Source organism: Magnolia sinica, chromosome 12, assembly GCF_029962835.1.
Source record: "Magnolia sinica isolate HGM2019 chromosome 12, MsV1, whole genome shotgun sequence".
Lineage (NCBI taxonomy): Eukaryota > Viridiplantae > Streptophyta > Magnoliopsida > Magnoliales > Magnoliaceae > Magnolia > Magnolia sinica.
The window spans coordinates 75,306,982-75,327,678 of NC_080584.1; the positions used below are offsets into that span (position 1 = coordinate 75,306,982).

Genomic DNA, 20,697 nt, shown 5'->3' on the forward strand with positions numbered 1-20,697 from the left:
AAAACTTAAATAGGAAGGTTTCAACGGTAGGCATCAATCTCCCCATTGTTTTTTGTGGTGGGGTCAACTACGTATTTGGATATGTCTCGTTCTTTAACTCATGCCTTAAAATTAAATCTCTAAATAGATGGAGAGTGTAGATAAAGCACATACATAATAGTGGGGCGCATATACAGCACAATGAGCCCACGTAACTTGGTGACGTCACTTCAGTAGCGAATCTCGCTCTTATACCTGTCAGTAGCTAATCCTCGTCCATTGCTGTGTAGTTTCCCACCTCTGACTTTTCACTTTAGATCTTTTCTTGGCCATTATACGTCCTTTGACTTCTCATTTCAAATTTTTTTCTAACCATTCATTTGTAGACTTATCACTTCAAATCTTTTTCCTAACCATTCATTTGTCGGCCACCACCGACTGAAAGGCTGCAATTACCATACCAAGGACTATTCCGGAACTAGTCTATCGCGACTCAGGTGAGTGGTGCCATTCAGCCCCAACTCGGATCTGGGTTGGAGGAGTCAATTCAAGTAGCCGAGTATTTTGACCATCTTTCAGACTGGCTATACAAGTGAAGTGGTCATAATCTTTCAGTATTCGCCACTGAACATTTGGCTGTATGGTTGGGTAATCAGGCCTAGTGGAGTTTGTTTCCTTAACTCATCGGCTATAGGCGCCATTCAATCACCTTCCATTGCTGGCGAATTGCAAGCTTGTTACTCATTCCATGATGGAAAGCAACTCCGGCAAACTGTTTATTGTTCTGAGTTTCTCCATATTCTACTGCCTCTGCATTCGATTTTCCCATGCGACGGATACCATCACACAAGACCAACCGCTCCCTGATGGGAAGACCTTGATTTCTGCTGGTGAGGTTTTCGAGCTGGGCTTCTTCAGCCCCGGCAAGTCGAAGAATCGTTACGTGGGAATATGGTACAAGAAAGTCACGAACCAAACGGTTGTATGGGTTGCCAATAGGAAAAACCCAGTCTTGCATTCATCTGGTGTCCTTACAATCAACAGCAACAATGGAAATCTGATGATCTTGGATGAAATTGGAGGCAACTTCATGGTGACATCTGATTCTGCTACCAATCAAACAAGTGCTTGGCTCTTGGATTCTGGAAACCTCATCCTGATAGAAGGGAATTCGATGAATGATGAAAGCCGGGTCATATGGCAAAGCTTTGATTATCCTACCCATACATATCTCGCTGGCATGAAACTGGGAGTGAATAGAACGAGTGGGCGAAACTGGTTCTTTGCTTCATGGATAAGTGAAGATGACCCTGCTCCTGGGGACTACACTTTTGTAATAGATTCCAATGGATTGCCTCAATTTTTTATACAGAGAAAACGGCAAAACTACTGGAGTAGTGGCACTTGGAATGGAGAGGTTTTCAGCCTTATTTCTGGAATGATAAGAAGTACTATCTTCAATTACAGCTACATATCGAATGAGGATGGGGCATATTTTATTTATTCACTTTATGATAAAACTATAATTTCAATAATGGTGATGGACGTGTCTGGGCAACTCAAGCAATCGATATGGCAGGAGAACAGCCAATCTTGGAATTTGTTTTGGTCTCAACCGAGAGTGGCATGTGATGTTTATGCTGCTTGTGGGGCTTTTGGTATCTGCGATGATAGTACGTCCTTGTGCAAGTGCTTGCACGGGTTTGAGCCTTAATCTCGAGGAGAATGGGATGCAGGTGATAAATCAAAGGGGTGCGTGAGGCGAACAGAACTGAAGTGTGGGAATCAAGATGGGTTCTTGCGGTTGAGTGGCATGATGTTTTCTGGTAACCCTCGAGTTCTAAAGAATTCAAGTCTCAGCCTAGAAGATTGCGAATTTGAATGCAGGAGAAACTGCTCTTGTATTGCTTATGCTTCTGCTCATGACAACAGAACTGGATGTTCCGTGTTGGATGGAGAGTTGATGAATCTTCGTGAGACCTCCAGCAATGTCCCTGATCTTTATGTTCATCTCTCTGCTTCAGAGTTTGGTATGCCTACTAACTCTTGGCAACAAGTCATTCGTATCGGTAGATTTTATCGTTTCAACATCATTTTCTTTTTCCTGTTTCCGCTTATCATTTTTAATTGTGCATTTGTTTGTTTTCTTATGCCTGTAAAAGTAGGAAACTGCAACTTTATCTCAGTCTGACTGATTGTGTATATATATATATATATATATATATGTTATGCTTGTGCTGTGAACCGCAATGATTTTCAACCATACATTCTTTTTTGTACTAATCAATACATGTTCAAATACAGAAAACAATACAAGTTCAGACCGAGGAAAGAAGAAGAGGAAACAAGTAATCAGTGCACTAACAATCTCTCTGTCCATACTTCTACTGGGCTCCTTTATGTGTTGTTTCTGTATGCGAAAGCTAATGCATAAAGGTAAATATTCTCTTCGTCATGAACTATGCAATTGACATTTTGATTCATCAAGTGAAGCAACTGTTTTGCTACCAACCAGGGAAACGGGAAACAAGCCAAGAAGTATTATTGCGTGAGTTAGGAGATGATGGGTCAGATGACAGGGGACTCATGAATGCAAATAGGCTCAGAGAAGGTGGAAGGAAGGGTCTGGAGTTGCCGCTATACAGTTTTGCAAGTATAGTAGCTGCGACAGATAACTTCTCTCCAGCAAATAAGCTTGGGCAGGGTGGTTTTGGCCCTGTTTATAAGGTAACCATATTTCATTGACACTAGTCCAATTTAGATAATGAGAAATGACATATATTTCCGCAGGGGATTTGAACAACGCTTTTAATTATTGAGAAAATCCAACACATGGTTCCTGTTAGACCTTTTTTTTTTTTTCCTTTTCTTTTTGGTTTTAGCCACTACCCCAACTGGAAATGGCTCCGGAACCATGCAGAAACTCTTTTTTTGCAGAGAAGATAAAAAGAAATCCCAACAAACCCTATTGGTAAACTACTACACACTGGAATCATGAGTGTATGTTGGTGAATCTCAAGGAACAGAACGCAGTCAGGAAATTGAATTTCCAAGATGACCATAAACTTGAAAATCATCTAGAGAGAGAGAGAGAGAGAGAGAGAGAGAGAGAGAGAGAGAGATTGAAATTCACAGAAACCATATTTCAGAAATATATCCCATGACTTGGAAAATCATGAGAAAGAAAGGAAAATAAAGCCAATAGTGAAAACATCACTCTTATTCATGCCACCTCTTCGAACACTAATTTAGCTCAAATAATTACTAATGATCATGTAATTTTGTTTTCACCAGTACCTTTTCAAATACTATTATCTTCCTATCAAGCTTTTAACAGACTCACTAGGAAAATATTTCTAAGAAGAAGCAAATCCTAATCAAGCTCTCGAACTACAACTATCACTTGAAAGGACAAGAAAAATAATTCATCTTAGATGATTCACTCTCTAAAAGTAAGTGTAGAGGTAACAAAACCTCTTATCTTACAATAAATAACATACTTAGTTGCCAAATTTCCATGTCTGTCACAACGTATGTTGTCCATCGGCAAAATAACTCTGCTTTAACAGGACTATATTTATTGCCAAACACCAACACACGAAGTATACACCACTTAGTGTATAGATATTGAATAGAAGATGCTGACGGAAAATGACAATCTTCAGGGTAGGTTGTCCGAGGGACAAGAAATCGCTGTGAAAAGGCTGTCAAGAAGTTCTGGACAAGGTCTAGAAGAGTTCAAAAATGAGATTATACTTATTGCCAAACTCCAACACACGAATCTTGTTAGGCTTTTGGGTTGCTGCATTGAAGGAGAAGAAAAGATACTGCTCTACGAATACATGCCCAACAAAAGCCTGGACTTCCTCCTCTTTGGTTTGTTTCTCTTTAACACTTTCCAACTCCATGCAATACTATGGTGATAGTTTGGCATCATTTCTCAATTTGTGGTCTCTCATCCACTGTACATGTGCCATACATGCACTCTTCTCAAACCATCCAAATCTTCGCCCCATTCCACACAGATCATGACTCAAATTAAAATTCATACTGATCAGATGATCTTAGTCATCAGATTTTGGTCCACTAATTCGCACTGTTCAGGAACCAATTTCTTTTAACCGAATTCTACTGGAGTTATTTTTCGGACTTGCTTCATCCACAACCTACATTATGATTACAATGATCTAGCTCAATAAATTCCCACAACCTACATTATGATTACAATGATCTAGCTCAATAAATTCAAATACCACATGTCTAGTGGATGGGACAACACTACTTGAGAAATGGACTATCTCGAAGTCCTGTCCGTCAACTTCATCTACATTCATATCCTTTATGTTGGTAGAATATTCTCTACCATGTGCTCTAAAATACCTTCTTGTTAATATATTTGAGTCTGAAAATGATGCAGATCCAACCCAACGAAAGCTTTTAGATTGGGGAAAACGCATCCACATCATTGATGGAATTGCTCAAGGGCTTCTCTATCTTCACAAGTACTCCAGATTGAGAGTTATTCACAGAGATCTTAAAGCCAGTAACATCCTCTTGGATGGTGAGATGAGCCCCAAGATATCAGACTTTGGCATGGCGAGAATTTTCGGGCGAAATGAATCAGAGGCAAATACAAATAGGGTTGTTGGAACTTAGTAAGTAAATTCATTCACAAGTACCAATCTACACCTAATCACATATGCATCTGTATACCCATAAACATGCCCAACTGATTGTCTAACTTCAATTGAAATTTTGTTGAATGGTGGAATTCCAGTGGTTATATGTCTCCCGAGTATGCAATGGAGGGCCTTTTCTCAGAGAAATCTGATGTCTTTAGCTTTGGAGTCTTACTTCTAGAGATTGTCAGTGGCAAGAAGAACACAAGCTTTTATCATTCTGATATGTCTCTAAACCTTCTTGGATATGTGAGTAACCAGAACAAATCTACCATCTTGGTTTCATGTTTCAAAACACCTTGTTTTTGTTTCGTTTTGGAATCCGACAATGACTTACAACCAAGAAAGATGTAATTGTTTCAGGCATGGGAATTGTGGAAGGATGGTAGGGTCTTGGAGTTGATGGACCCAACGTTAGGTGATACAACATCTACTGGCTGCGACATTTCGAGATTCATCCAAATGGGACTCTTATGTGTGCAGGAAAGTGCGAGGGATAGACCCACCATGTCCGGCGTTGTTTCTATGCTTAGTAATGAAATGGCAATGTTGGCTAATCCGAAACGACCTGCATTCTTTCTAGGAAGAAGGGGGCTTGAGGGAAATTCATCTAAAATCAGAACAGAGAATTGTTCCAATAATGATGTAACTATTTCTGTGATAGAAGCTAGATAGACATTCACACTTCAGAACAGAGTATGCCTCTTTTTCCAATCAATGGAAGTTTAGTTGGTTGAAGTTCAAATAATTCTTACCATTTTATGTCAGTCAGATTAAATGATTATGTTGTATCCTCCCATATGAGACAATGAGTAGTATGGGTAAGATTGTGGGATTTATTCTCTAAACTCCCATAAATAAGCTATTATTTCTTTGAATTCTAGAGTTGAATGCGAGTCATTGGAAATTTTCTATTCATTGTTCTAAATTCATGAACAAACATGGATGGGAACCATCATCCCTTACAGATCAAGTTTCTTATGATGGTCCATATAGCACAAGGTATCAGACACATTCTGGCTCCTGGTACACCACTTCAACCTTGATCTCGACACTCGTAACTGTTCTCCCTCCATTGCCAGCCGACAAAACCCAGCAATGCTGAAACAGATCTTTTAAGATGTAAGAAGATGCAAGTGTATGAGTTCCTCACAATACTCTTAGACTGACAAAAATGAGGCTGATCTAGAACTCAAGAAGCCCACAGTACAGATAACAGTTTGGTTGAGCTTTCGGGCCAGCCTGCCTCAACGAGGCTTGGGATGGAGTATGTGGCCTGCAGGACGGGTTCAGCCTTAAAATTAAGGCCTGCTTCTCAGGCAGGTTTGGACCATTTACAAAAGCACGTCAGCCCCACTGAGCCCATTAAGATTTCAGAGGGTAATTTTGTAATACATAGTATATAAAAATCCTCATTTACTCATGTTACATGCTCCTCATCTCTCTCTTCCATCGGAGCCAATCGTTAGGCTTAAGCTTCTATCTGGTGGCCCCATCATACTTGACCCGTAATGGCTCTGACACCATTTGTTAAACTGGGAGTTCATCTGCCTCCTGACATCGCTCGGTGGGGCCCACAAGCTGAGTGTTCGTAATCATCCAAGCCTCTGTTTCCATTACATAAAGAGTACTTACAATATTAACAAAACAAGCCCCTGTACTGCATGTAGAATCAGCAATCCTCTCCTCGTTGCAATTTCCAATTTCATTGTCAAAGTTAGGCGCATGTGAGAAATTATTCAGAAGAAGTTGCAGAAAAAACAATATAAAAATCATTCTTGGGCTCCTATTTAGTGACCCCATGATGCATGACCCGGTGGAGAAAAATGCACCAGTTAGAATATAGTAATATGATTGTTAGACTTTTGTCCATTCCAAGAAGACCATTTTAAGTGACTTAGGTGAGTTGTGCCCATTCAGCCCCAACTCGCTTCTGGGTTGGATCAGTCAATTCAAGTAGCCGAGTATTTTGACCATCTTCCAGACTGGCTATAGAAGTGGTCATAAGTTTTCAGTATTATTTTTCCTTAACTCATCAGTCATAGGCGCCATTCAATCACCTTCCATTGACGGCAAATTGCAAGCTCATTACTCATTCGATGATGAAAAGCAAATCTGGCAAACTGTTTATTCTTCTCAGTTTCTTCACATTCTACTGCCTCTACATTCAATTTTCCCACGCGGCGGATATTATCACACCAGACCAACCACTCCCGGACGGGAAGACCTTGATTTCTGCTTGTGAGGTTTTTGAGCTGGGCTTCTTCAGCCCCAGCAAGTCAAAGAATCGTTATGTGGGAATATGGTACAAGAAAGTCACGAAACAAATGGTTGTATGGGTTGCCAATAGGAAAAACCCAGTCTCGCATTTATCTGGTGTCCTTGCAATCAACACCAACAATGGAAATCTGATGATCTTGGATGAGATTGTAGTCAACTTCATGGTGACATCTGATTCTTCTAGCAGTTACACAAGTGCTCAGCTCTTGGATACTGGAAACTTCATACTGATGGAAGGGAATTCGACAAATGATGAAGGCCGGGTCATATGGCAAAGCTTTGATTATCCTACCGATACGTATCTCCCTGGCATGAAACTGGGAGTGAATATAAAGAGTGGGCGAAAATGGTTCCTTGCTTCATGGACAAGTGAAGATGACCCTGCTCCTGGGCACTTCACTTTGGGAATGGATTCCGATGGATTGGCACCTCAGTTTCTTATACGGAAAGAACGAAATTGGACTAGTGGAACTTGGAACGGGCAGAGTTTCAGCCTGATTCCTGAAATGGGAAGAAATAATATCTTCAATTACAGCTACATATCGAATGAGAATGGGACATATTTTATTTATTCATTTTATGATAATACTATAATTTCAATATTGGTGATGAACGTGTCTGGGCAAATCAAGCAATTGACATGGATGGAGAAGAGCCAATCTTGGAATTCGTCCTGGTCTCAACCAAGAGTGGCATATGAGGTTTATGCTCCTTGTGGGGCTTATGGTATTTGCGAAGGGACGGTGCTCTCTTTCTGCAAGTGCTTGCACGGTCTGATCCTTACTCTCGAGGAGATTGGGATGCAGGTGATAAATCAAAGGGGTGCATGAGGCGAATAGAACTGAAGTGTGGGAATCAAGATGGGTTCTTGCCATTGAGTGGCATGATGTTTTCTGGTAACCCTTGAGTTCTAAAGAATTCAAGTCTCAGCCTAGAATGCTGCGAAGTTGAGTGCAGGAGAAGCTTCTGCTCATGACAACAAAACCGGATCTTCCTTTTGGGATGGAGAGTTGATGAATCTTCGTAAGATCTCCAGCAACATCTCTGGCAAAGTCCCTGATCTTTATGTTCGTCTTGCTGCTTCAGAGCTTAATACACCTACTGACTCTCGACAACAAGTCGATCCACTTACTGACTCTTGACAACAAGGCACTAGAAATGGTAAATTTTAATGATTTGTCTTCGTTTTATTTTTCCCAATTTCGGTTATCTTTTGTTTGTTTTCTTATGTCGGTAGAAGTAGGAAACTGCAACTCTATCTCAGTCAGACTGATTCTATATGTATGTTATGCATGTGCTGTGAGCTGCAAAGGCTTTCAAATGTGCGTTCTGTTTTCTACTAATCAATACAAGTTCAGGCACAGGAAAGAAGAAGAGGCAGCAAGTAATCATTGCAGTAACAATCACTATGTCCATCGTTTTATTGGGCTCCCTTACGTGTTATTTCTGTAGGCGAAAGCTCATGCCTAAAGGTAAAAATTCTCTTAACCATGAACTGGGCAATGGACATTTTGATTCATGAAGTGAAGTGAGCCTTTTGCTGACAACCAGGGAAGCAGGAAAGAAGCCAAGAAGTATCATTGCATGAGTTACGAAATAATGGGTCAGATGACTGGGAATCAGTAAATGAAAACATGCTCAGCGAAGGCAGGACGAAGGGTCTGGAAATGCCGTTATTCAGTTTTGCAACTGTAGTAGCTGCTACGGATAACTTCTCTCCAACAAATAAGCTTGGGCAGGGTGGTTTTGGCCCTGTTTATAAGGTAACCATTAATTTCATTGATAACTAGTTTAATTTATATAATAAGAAATGAACTTGTTTCTCTGTATATGGATTTGAAAAAAAAAAAGAAGGGATTTTAATTATCAAGAAAGTGCAACACAGTATGATTTATGTTAGGCTCTTTGTTTTTTTTTCTTCTTCTTCTTCTTCTTCTTCTTCTTCTTTTTCATCCAGTCTCCAATGGAACTCACAACTGCAACTGGCAGATGGTTATGTTACCAAGCAGAAACTCCTTTTGCTGAATAAACAAAAGAAACCCCAACGAACCCAATTGGGAAACTACTACAGGCTGAGATCATGAGCATGTGTTGGTGAATCTCAAGGAACAGAACTCAGTGTGGAAATTGAATAGCCCAGATGGCTGACTATACACTTGAAAATCATCTAAAGAGAGTGAGAAAGAGATTGAAATTCAAGGAAACCATATTTCACAGATACCGTTTAAAATAGTATTCGTATTTCCTATTAAGTTTTTAACTCATACTCACTATTAAAGTAATTCCAAGAAAGAAGCAAAATCCTAATCAAGCAATTGATCTACAACTGTCATTTGAAAAGATAAGAAAAATAATTCATCTTAGCTGATTCACACTTTTAAACCTCTATCTTAACATAAACTTCAAAAATGAGATTATACTTATTGCCAAACTCCAACACGTGAATCTTGTTAGGCTTTTGGGTTGCTGCATTGAAGGAGAAGAAAAGATACTGCTCTACGAGTACATGCCCAACAGAAGCCTGGATTTCTTCCTCTTTGGTTTTTTGCTCTTTAATACTTTCCAGCTCCACGCAATACTATGGTGATAGTTTGTCATCATTTCTCAATTTGCGGTCTCTCATCCACTGTACATGTGACATACATGCCACAAACCATCCAAAATTTCGCCCCATTCCATATGGATCATGACTCGAAATTCATACTGATCGGATGATCATAGTAATCAGATTTTGGTCGTCTAATTCACACTGATCGGAACCAATTTCTTTTAACCAAACTCTACTAGTGTGATTTTTGGCATTTGCTGCATCTACAACGCACATTATGATTACAATGATCCAGCCCAATACGCTTATATACCATGTGTATGGTGGATGGGACAACACTAAAGAAATGGACTATCTGGAAGTCTTGTCCTTCAACTTCATCTAAATTCATTTCCTTTATGTTGGTAGGATATTCTCTACCATGTGCACTAAAATACCATCCTGTTTATATATTTGAGTCTAAAATTGATGCAGCTCCAACCCAAGGAAAGCTTTTAGATTGGGGAAAGCGCATCCACATCATTGATGGAATTGCTCAAGGGCTTCTCTATCTTCACAAGTACTCGAGATTAAGAGTTATTTACAGAGATCTTAAAGCCAGTAACATTCTCTTGGATGGTGAGATGAACCCCAAGATATCAGACTTTGGCATGGCGAGAATTTTCGGGTGAAATGAATCAGAGGCAAATACAAATAGGGTTGTTGGAACTTAGTAAGTAAATTCATTCACAAGTACCAGTCTACACCTAACCACATACGCATCTATATACCCATAAACATGCCTAACAGATTGTCTAACTTCAATTGAAATTTTGTTGAATGGTGGAATTCCAGTGGTTATATGTCTCCTGAGTATGCAATGGAGGGCCTTTTCTCAGAGTAATCTGACGTCTTTAGCTTTGGAGTCTTACTTCTAGAGATTGTCAATGGCAAGAAGAACACCAGCTTTTATTATTCTTATGGGTCTCTAAACCTTCTTGGATATGTGAGTAACCAGAACAAATCTACCATCTTGGTTTCATGTTTCAAAACACCGTGTTTTTGTTTTGTTTTGAAATCCGACAATGACTTTACAACCAAGAAAGATGTAATTGTTTCAGGCATGGGAATTGTGGAAGGATGGTAGGGTCTCGGAGTTGATGGACCCAACGTTAGGTGATACAACATCTACTGGCTGAGACATTTTGAGATTCATCCAAATGGGACTCTTATGTGTGCAGGAAAGTGCGAGGGATAGACCCACCATGTCCGACATTGTTTCTATGCTTAGTAACGAAATGGCAACGTTGGCTAATCCGATACGACCTGCATTCTTTCTAGGAAGAAGGGGGCTTGAGGAGAATTCATCTACAATCAAAACAGAGAATTGTTCCAATAATGATTTAACTATTTCTATGGTAGAAGCTAGATAGACATTCCCATTTCAGAACAGAGTATGCATCTTTTTACAATCAACGGAACTTCTTGTTGGTTGAGGTTCGAATAATTCTTACCATTTTACATGAGTCAGATCAAATGATTATGTTGTAGCCTCCAATATGAGACAATGTGTAGTATGGGTAAGATTGTGGGATTTATTCTCTAAACTACCATAAATAAGCTATTGTTTCTTTGAATTCTAGAGTTGAATGCGAGTCATTGGAAATTTTCTATTCATTGTTCTAAATTCATCAACGAACATGGATGGGAACCATCATCCCTTCAGAGCAAGTTTCTTATGGTGGCCCATATAGCATATGGTATCAGATACATTCTTGCTCCTGGTACACCATTTCAACCTTGATCTTGACACTCCTAACTGTTCTTCTTCCATTGCCAGCCAACGAAACCCAGCAATACTGAAACCGATCTTTTAAGAAGTAAGAAGATGCGAGTGTATGAGTTCCTCACAATACTGACAAAAATGAGGTTGATCTAGAACTCAAGAAGCCCACAACACAGATAACAGTTTGGATGGGGATTGATGTAGGGATGAACGTGATGAGATCGATCACCATCTTCCCCAAGGATAACTACTACAAATTCACGGAGCTTCTCTGGACTCCTCATAGATACTTCTCAAATCCACGTGGAAAAAGCAAGATAAATATAAATAAATTCAATAAAATTTGTAATTTTATTGATAAATAATAAAAACAAATTTACAACCCTTTAAATAGGGATACCAAGCCTTGAAGAAATTTCATAATTAAACTACATGTAAAACTCCCTAAAATTCGTAACTTACTATAAATAGTAAATTTACTATTTATGGTAAGGGTCCTACATGGCTTAACCACGTTATTCTCCTAATTTTTATTAGCACCTTTCATGTTGGACACAACTCCTAGAGCCCAATGGATGAAGAGTTATAATAAAACCAAAACTTAATACAAATATTATAAATGGAAATAAACATGAAATTCGACTGTCGATCTGATGGAATCTCGCAAATTCGGCGTGGGCAACCTGGCTATTGGCTAAAGTAGCTTGTCTTACCCAAAATCATATATGGTACGTCAAGTAACTCATTCCAGTTTGCGAGATATGCCTGTTTTAAGGTTCTAACGATCTTGATGACTTCTGCCTTCTATCGGGCCTTCTCTGGTCCATGTTGGACATGAAAGTCCTCGCGACCTGCTCTACATTAGGGATGCCCTGCTTGAAGCTTCCCTGACGTCCTTTGGGGCCTTCTTATGTTTCTATTTGTTATGTGACGCAGGGATGAACATATATATATATATATATATATATATATATATATATATATATATATATATATATATATATATATATATATATAAAGCTTACCTCTCTCTTTTATTTTTTTTTCCTATATAAGAAATCTCTTACTAAAAAATACCTCAGATGATGATACTAACCAAAGCCTACTTCAACCGGGCCTTAGAGAGAGAGAGAGAGAGAGAGAGAGAGAGAGAGAGAGAGAGAGAGAGAGAGGTTTCTACGTATAAAATGTGTAGACGCATTTCACTTTTACAATGCCACCACCTCAACATTCTCTCACTTAAAGATTTCTTTAACAGTGTGAAAAATACTCTAATACTAGCTGTTCAAACTTTATTGATGATTAGGTAACAACAAGGTCAAAAGAAGTTCTACACTAAACAAATTTCTCATTTACAATTAGAGGTGGGCATGTCTAATACAAGCCGCAAAGGCAATTAACGGAAGGCACTTAGGCAATAAATGGTCCGTAAGATGGTAAGTCCACCATAATTTCATTTAATTTTTTTACACAAATGGCCACTAATTTGAGGATCTCTAAATATGCCATAAAGTAATCGCAAATGGTAAAACAAGTCACGTACAACGTCACTAACATTCACACATATAAAGTGCGCATCTTAAATCAGATTAGAGATACTAGAGATCATAGCATGTTAAATTTCTTGAATTTAATTCTAAACATGTTGCATTTATAAAAGATTACTCAAATAGAACTAACATTAATCATTATTTTCATGTTGCACTATATTAAGAAATCAACAAACTAATTAAACTAAGCTAACTATTATGATGTAGGAAAAGCTTGAAGGGTGATCCTCACCTTGGGTGGGTATCTTTTCCGATTTGTAACATTCCTATGAAGTGAATGTGATGGTCCTAAAATCCAATCAAGTAGGGATATTAGCGTTCACTATGAAAATAGGTTTCTCAGGTTCACCTAAAACCCTCACAATTGTGTCTTTCAAATGGGCTTACACAATTCAAAAACTCCACTTTCTGAGTTTTCTAGCTCTCCTTAAATAACCAATACAATGAGATTTTTCTGGCTCAATCTCAAAAGAAACAAAAAAGATACAAGATTTACACAAATGTAAAATACTTGGATATCTCCTTTTGTTATAGCCCGGAAGAACCAAATCAGAGTAGAAGTTCGAATATAGAAGTTCAATGTTCAATACTCACTTTGAAATGGTTCTAAGTTCTAATTGATTTTAAATTAAATCAAGTTGGGCTAGCTCTATTTGATTTTGATTCCAAGAAGTGGAATATCACAATTCCTCTTTCAAATCAGATTGGAAAGCAGAAATAAAATCAAATATTAAAAGCTAACAAAAGAGAATATTAAATATGCACAATGTAGCTTAAAAAGAACACTAACTTATCTCTCAAAGTGATGCCTTAATTTTACTTTAATTCTATATAAAACTCTGAAATTTGTGCTTTATTTATAGTTGCAGAAATTACGTCTACGACTGGTCCAGAGGTCTCTACGACTAGTCCTAGAACTAACAAATTTTTAAAATTTGGGCGCGATTAATGAAAACCGTTCCACAACTGGTCGTAGGCACTTCACGATCGGTCGTGAAGCCTCCACGACTGGTTGTGTGGAGCCTGATTTATTCGCTAGAGTTTGAGTCGTAGCTGCAGGACTAGTTGTGAAAGAGTCGAGCATTGTTCACATGACCGGTCGAGCAGACTTCAGGAGTGGTCGTGGCCGAACTAAAAAATTCTGAAAATTTGCAAGAACTTAGGACTGGTCTTCGAATTTCTTAGACTGGTCGAGCTAGTTCTAGGACTAGTCGAACAGAGTCCAGAACTAGTCTAAGAATAGACCAAATACTTATAAAATGATTCAATTTGAATTATATATGTATACAAAATGACCTACCATAAGGTCAATCTAAGGTCAATCATTCCTTGAATGTGAAGTATGGACATTGAACCTTCATTTCTTCAGATGATGGATGATTTATGAAGTTCATTAGACTTGAGATCTTGACACATGATGAAACTTGAACTTGAAATCTTTGAAACCTTGAACTTGTAGTTCTTGGGAAGTATTTCACCTTAAGTCTTGAACAAGATCTCGTAGCTTTAACACTCTGAAGCTTTAATGAAGAGAACAATGTACTTGTTCTTGCATTTCTTGAAGTAGATCATTATACTTGTCTAAAAGCATTGTGATGCAGTGCCTTGAACACACACACACACACACACACACACACACACACATATATATATATATATATATCAACATACTACATAAGACACAGATTGAGGTTTTAGCACAACAAAATTTAACAATCAAGGGAATAGATAACCATTGCACTTACAATCTCCCCCTTTGTTAAATTTGTGACAAAACACACTCCAATAAGAATAAGAGTAGCATTACATGCTCAATAAGGAATCATGCACCAGTTATAAAAGGAAACCAGTTACAGCCTGGTTAAAGAATCATGCACCAGTTATCATCAAGTAGCACAAATCATCATGAAGTAGGTAAAACACCTCCTTACACTACCAGAAAACAGGGAAAAGGCTACGGATAAAAACCGTAGCTAAAAGTCTACGGCTACGGTTAAAATCCGTAGCACGACCGTAGCCATTGGTGCCGTAGCCATAGGTCTAAAAGCTATGGCTACGGCTATAAACCGTAGCTATATAGATAATAGATACAGATTAAAGCCGTAGCCGTTGCTTCTATAGTGGTCAAGGATTTACGACTACGGCTTATATCTGTAGCCAAAAGTTGGGCAACAACCGTAGCAATAGGCTGAAATTAGCAACAGCTACAGTTTTCAGATACAATGCTACGGTTAATAGCCGTAGCTAATGAATGTATAGATACGGATTAAATCCGTAGCAATATTATTCGTAGTTTAAAATTACATACAGCTACGGAGTTTATCTGTAGCGAAAAGTAGAATGAGAACCGTAGCAAAAAGCTAATTTTAGCAAGAGCTACGGTTTCAACAAAGGGCTACGGTGGATAGCCGTAGCTAATGCTTGTTGTTAATAGAAAATTTAATTAGTAATGGCAACTCTTACCATTGTAGTACACCCTGATAAATCATTCATTCATTCAATCAAACACAATCATTCATTTTCATTCACAAAAGTACAATGCCAACATAATAATAGTTATATGTCTATTTAAAGTTCTCATTAACAACAAGATCCAATCGGCATCGATAGTAAATACTCATAATCACTTGCTCTTACAACTATTCCCACCTCCGGTGTCTCTTCATTTTCTTCTGTTTCCATTGCCTCGCTGGTATCAATGCCTTTGGTTTTAAGGAACGGTGTGAAACCCTTCTGCTGCAACTCGAGGACCAGATCTGCTCTCTTCCTGTTACTTACAATAATCTCTCCTTCTACCACCCCAATGATGAATCTGACTTTGTTAGACAATCTCAACAGCTTTATTTCAAGACTATCCAACATTACTTTCTGCATGAAAGTAGCAAGTCAATACTACCATCTTCTCAATTACCAAAAAGAAAAAATGGGGGGCCTAAATCAAAGCTCACCTTTCTCTTTATATAGAACTCAAGTCTTAAATGAAAGAATTCTTCAAGAACTGCAAGAAAATAAGGCACGGTGATGAGAAAGCATATATAGATTTAAGAAATTCATAGCAAGTACATAGAATAAGCAAGCTTACTTTGTTCGGGACTGTCATATTTCTTGATGACACCCCTCACGTCGAATGAGCATATCAATGATCTTACCGAGACTGAACATGATGAGCATATCAATGATCTTACCGAGACCGAACATGGCCATCCCAAGACCTACATTCGACAAGATTGTGACTAAATTTTTCATGATTTGAGGCTTCTTAACACCCCATCTATGGTAAGAAAGATGTTAGAAGAAAATCAGATTCACATGGAAAGAGCAACACATCTAAAATTCAAATCTCTATCTGAAAAAAAGAAAACTATAATTCCAAATACCCACTTTCAGTTCATGAAGAAAGACTAAAGATCACATTGAAATCCATTGCTCTCCCCGAGGACCTGAAATTCCAAACTCCCAACCTCAAATTCAAGAAAAAAAGAACAAAAGAACAAAGATAAATTCAAATATCTCTCTGAAAATCTATAAAACCCTTCACCAACTGTTCTATACAACAGCAACTGTTCAACTAAACCCTTCATACCCCAACAACTGTTCCACACACTTTAAAAATCTGCTACCATTGTTCTGTACAGCAACAGCATTAAGATATATTTAAACAACAACGGTGAGTGAAGGGCCAGTGAATAATCATACATTTTGACCTGTGTTTGGACAGAGATGCTAAAAAAGATTATTTTCTGTTGATCTGAAGAGGCTAGTGAATAATCAGATATGATGCATCATGTGTTCATGAATCTGTAGCTCCACCATTTTGCAATCTTGGATTAGCATGCATAGATGATGCCTGCAACCTTCTCAATTCCTAAGAAAGTTGGTGGGAGATGAGCTAGCCAGAATGGGCTTGAAGGACCTGTGAAATATTCATGTGCATAATAGTTCTCTATGACGCTATGTATAGGTAATAGAAAAAGAAATTTTGGAAGTAAAAACCTTCAAAAGAGTAAAACTTGTCTCTAGATAAAGATTCATGATAGAGCTGGAATGTTGGAAAGGATTGGTAGATGCATCATTTGTTGCTGCAGAAGGTATTTCTTTTAAGAACTTGAGGCAATCCTGGGAAAAAAAGAAAGAAAGACGTCCATGAGTGGACTCTTAAACATTTTCATGTTCAAGAAGCTTTAAGAGAAAAAAATGCAGCATATATTGAGGACAAGTTCATTCATACAATGGCAATGAAATAAAGCATGTGAATCACCTTGAAAAAAGTATCCTTGTATGTGCACAGAAGTTTTGAATCAAGCTTATATTTTTGTTTAAATGGACCACACCACATGAAACAGATAAAATGTTCTACGGTTGAAAATTTCTTGGGGGGCACAAAAGTTTTGAATCAAGCTTATATTTTTGTTTAAATGGACCACACCACATGAAACAGATAAAATGTACTACGGTTGAAAATTTCTTAGGGGGCACAGAAGTTTTGGATCAAGCTTATATTCTTGTTTTCCATTCATCCATGTCTGTATGATCTTATGAACAGGTTGGATGACAAATAAACATCACTGTGGGGTCTAGCAATCCAATTTCCTTAAAATGTCATGTCCACATTCAATTGGAAAAGTCAAACTGCATGTGCAAGATTTTCCAGAGGTGAACTTTGGGAACAAATTCATGATGGTGCGACCAGTGAATGGTCAGGTCACAGAAATGTGAAGGCCAACGACACCATTGCTAGCAAAACCAAAAACACCTTTTTGTTCGGCCAAACATCATCTCTATCCTTGTAAATTCATCAGAAATTGGGTCAAGTAAAAAGAATTGATGTATTTTTTAAACAGTTAAGATTTATCCTTCAAACTTCATCAGGTTTGAGAAATCAAGTTCTATTTTCAACTATTCTCATCCGAGGAAAACATCAAGATTCATGCATTCCGTGTGAAAGCTGACTCCAAATGGCTGGGACAAGGCTACTACTATGATGACAACATGCCTTTACAGTGTATCCTTCTCTTCTGATCGATAAGCTAAAGCAGAAACATTTCAATGCAATATCACAATGTCGCAGAGTCAGATCCATTTATCTGCTGCTACTGGGGCCAACTAAGAGTCTGCACCAAGACAGTGACAAGAAAGGAATGCTAATAATAGTTCATTTATGACCAGAAGACGCTTGTTTTTTGTCCAGTTATGATAGAATTTCATTGTTAGGAAATGAATGAATGACCAGCCAAGTTTTCAAAGAAATCAAAGTTAGATTATGCTGCATTTGGACTAAAATACCCAAGAAAAATTTATCAACAGATAGCTAATCCCATGATATACTACATAAGAAAAGCGTTCAAGAAAGGAGGGAATGGAGACTTACTGCAATACATCGACAACACGACCACGGTCCATTAAGAACTCCCGTAGCTACAACAGAGCATCAAGACGATCAGACAATGCTATGAATTATATTAGTCTTTGTTGCTCGTAGCTGTCACCTTTATCATTACCTTCGCATTCTCCTCTGCTTCCTGCTGAAGTTTCTTTGACTCTTGGACCACCCTTTCCATGATGAGTTCTTATTCAGCAAAAGAAAAAAGAAAAAGATTCCTCCTTTTCACGCTTCTCCTGTTCAGCCGCTACCCTTTCTGCCTCTGCAGCAGCCAGTTGGGCTTGGAGATCTCGGCACATCTGGTATAAAATGCAAGATAAGGTTAGAGAAGAGGTGAGGTCTGAAAATATTAATATCTTTCTATCAAAACAGTGGGTGGCATTTGAAACAATTGATACTATCAAACATAATAATTGCTAAAATTAAATATATTATTTAAAACATTTGGCTGAAAGCATTTGGCTGAAAACCAATCCAACAAACGTCCTTGGTTTTGCTGCAAATATATATAAGCCATCATTAGTGACAAGTTCTCAATCAGGTAGCTACACATTCCATAGAATTTCAAGTTTAAAGGCTATGACAGATTACAAACACTGATGAAGAGATTGGTGCCATGTCTTTTTCTTTTCTTTTCTTTTTTGTTTTTTGCCATTTTTGGTTTCATGAAAAACAGAACCCATATTCAGATAGCAATGAACTGAACACAACATTATTCATGCAGTGCTCATACCAGGATCATGATATGATGATACCAATGCCAATCACTATTCAAATTCACTGTTCAAGCTAGATTAATGTTCAAATTCACTGTGCAAAACCTCAGAATTTGATGGCGTGTTTGCAAGGTCCGTGTCAAAGAATTCGATGACAGGCATGCATCCATTTTAAACCAATGCTTTGGAAATAAATAACCTACAATAGGTGGTTGTTTGATTAATTCAAACTAGGAGGAATTTACCAAGGCCTCTAATTGAATGCACAAATAACCTCCCTAACTGCTGCTGCTGCTGCCACCATCAAAGTCCCAAACAAGAACAGCTTGCATATCAGTGAGCTTCACATCAAGTCATCATAATTTGGAAACATTGAAACTGTTTAAATCAAATTCATTCATGGTTGAAAAGAGACGTCTACTTCTCACAAACTTTCCTAGGAGCCTTCTGTATGTATATCACAAACCTGACCTTTGGAGAGCATGTGGAGGCATGGACAGCTTATAGAACACCATCACTTTTCACCCTTGCTTGGTGGCTTATCTTCATCTTTCTTTTGCTCTGTTTGACCTTGGAGAGATGCCAACAAATCCTTAACTGAAGGATCATTAGGGTTAACTCCAGGAAGCGAAGCAAGAATAGATGACAAGAAAGATTGGTCTCCAAGCACCTTGCTCATGTCATTCTGGCTCTGACATATCTGTATCTCCCACAAACACATCACCAGATTGACTAGATATAGGATCATCCATTGACATTGCTAGGGCTTGCTCAAGCAAGGCAGTCTCATCCTCTGTGAGATCAGCTCTTTTAACACCCTGCCAATACAATTCATATAAGAATTCAATCGATTTCTATGTTAAGAAAACAAAAAAAAATCCTGACAGATGGCTCACAGCTGATCTCTACTGCCGCCTGGAGCATGCAAAAAGAAAAAAGAAAAAGAAGATGAATATGCTAAATGGGTAGTAGTCAAAATTGTCATTTCGTTTCATTTAGGTGGGAAGCAGGCCCTTAATTTCAATCAAATTCAAAAAAGCATTCACTTTGACAAAAAACCAGTAACAAGCACGCTGCTAGAGGGGAAAAGGCCGAAACTGCAAATTCAGATGATTTTGAGTCTGAATTAAAATACATGATATGCAATGCCAACCTCATTCAAATTAGAATAATGATACCTGATTCAAGATTGTTTTTTTCCATTTTTCTTTGTTTCCTTTAGTTCAATTCAACTGAGCATGCCTTGCATCCAAACACGCCTTACGTTTAATATAACAACCCATCACCTAAGACGAGAACCCATACTCCCAACAATGACCCCCTTACAACATTTAATAATTTAATTGGCAATGGACGCCCATTTAGACTGATGTCAACTGAACATCCAAGATACAATGAACCAGCCATTTTCATCACTCGACTCAAAAACATGAAGGACAATGTGTTGTGATACTGGGTCTAGCAAAAATAGATTAAGCTACTACCTGTTCAGCTTGAGGAGCTACAGGTAGTGAGTTGGCAATCATACCCATTTTCTCTTCAAATAGCTGCTCAATTTCTTCACTCTGCCCTGCTTTCCCAAAAGCATCCAATACAGACTCGTGGAGTGCTTTCCCAAAAGCATCCAAAGAATTATGACTTGCAAATAACAATGCTTTTGGATTTTAGAGTGTGACTGTCCCATTGTACTGTTTTTATGAATAGCAAATTTTTAACAAAATGGGACTTTTCATGTTAGAGTGAACTAATCCCATCATGGTTTAGGATTCTCAAGACAAGAGCATGGTTATTTCAAATCTT

At 38.2% G+C, this 20,697-nt stretch overlaps 2 protein-coding genes, 1 long non-coding RNA gene and 1 pseudogene across 3 annotated transcripts; 3 read left to right on the forward strand and 1 right to left on the reverse strand.

The window, feature by feature from the left end:
- The first annotated feature begins 401 nt into the window (after positions 1 to 401).
- LOC131221749 (G-type lectin S-receptor-like serine/threonine-protein kinase At2g19130) lies at positions 402 to 2,009 on the forward strand. The gene has a single exon (XM_058217060.1). It carries the CDS (start codon positions 728 to 730, stop codon positions 1,691 to 1,693), a length of 966 nt encoding a protein of 321 aa, XP_058073043.1. The 5' UTR covers positions 402 to 727; the 3' UTR covers positions 1,694 to 2,009.
- LOC131221753 (receptor-like serine/threonine-protein kinase SD1-6) lies at positions 1,793 to 5,536 on the forward strand. The gene is made up of 7 exons (XM_058217063.1): positions 1,793 to 2,009; positions 2,284 to 2,415; positions 2,495 to 2,706; positions 3,645 to 3,855; positions 4,397 to 4,634; positions 4,757 to 4,907; positions 5,022 to 5,536. Exons 1-7 carry the CDS (start codon positions 1,793 to 1,795, stop codon positions 5,331 to 5,333), a joined length of 1,473 nt encoding a protein of 490 aa, XP_058073046.1. The 3' UTR covers positions 5,334 to 5,536.
- Positions 5,537 to 6,760: 1,224 nt separating this feature from the next.
- Positions 6,761 to 10,898, forward strand: LOC131220262 (G-type lectin S-receptor-like serine/threonine-protein kinase At4g27290; annotated as a pseudogene).
- A 5,858-nt stretch (positions 10,899 to 16,756) lies between these two features.
- On the reverse strand, positions 16,757 to 18,433 carry LOC131220649 (uncharacterized). Its single transcript, XR_009158754.1, has 3 exons — positions 18,288 to 18,433; positions 18,170 to 18,216; positions 16,757 to 16,917 (listed from the first exon to the last, which is right to left on the reverse strand). It is a non-coding gene; the product is annotated as an uncharacterized LOC131220649 (long non-coding RNA).
- Positions 18,434 to 20,697: the final 2,264 nt, after the last annotated feature.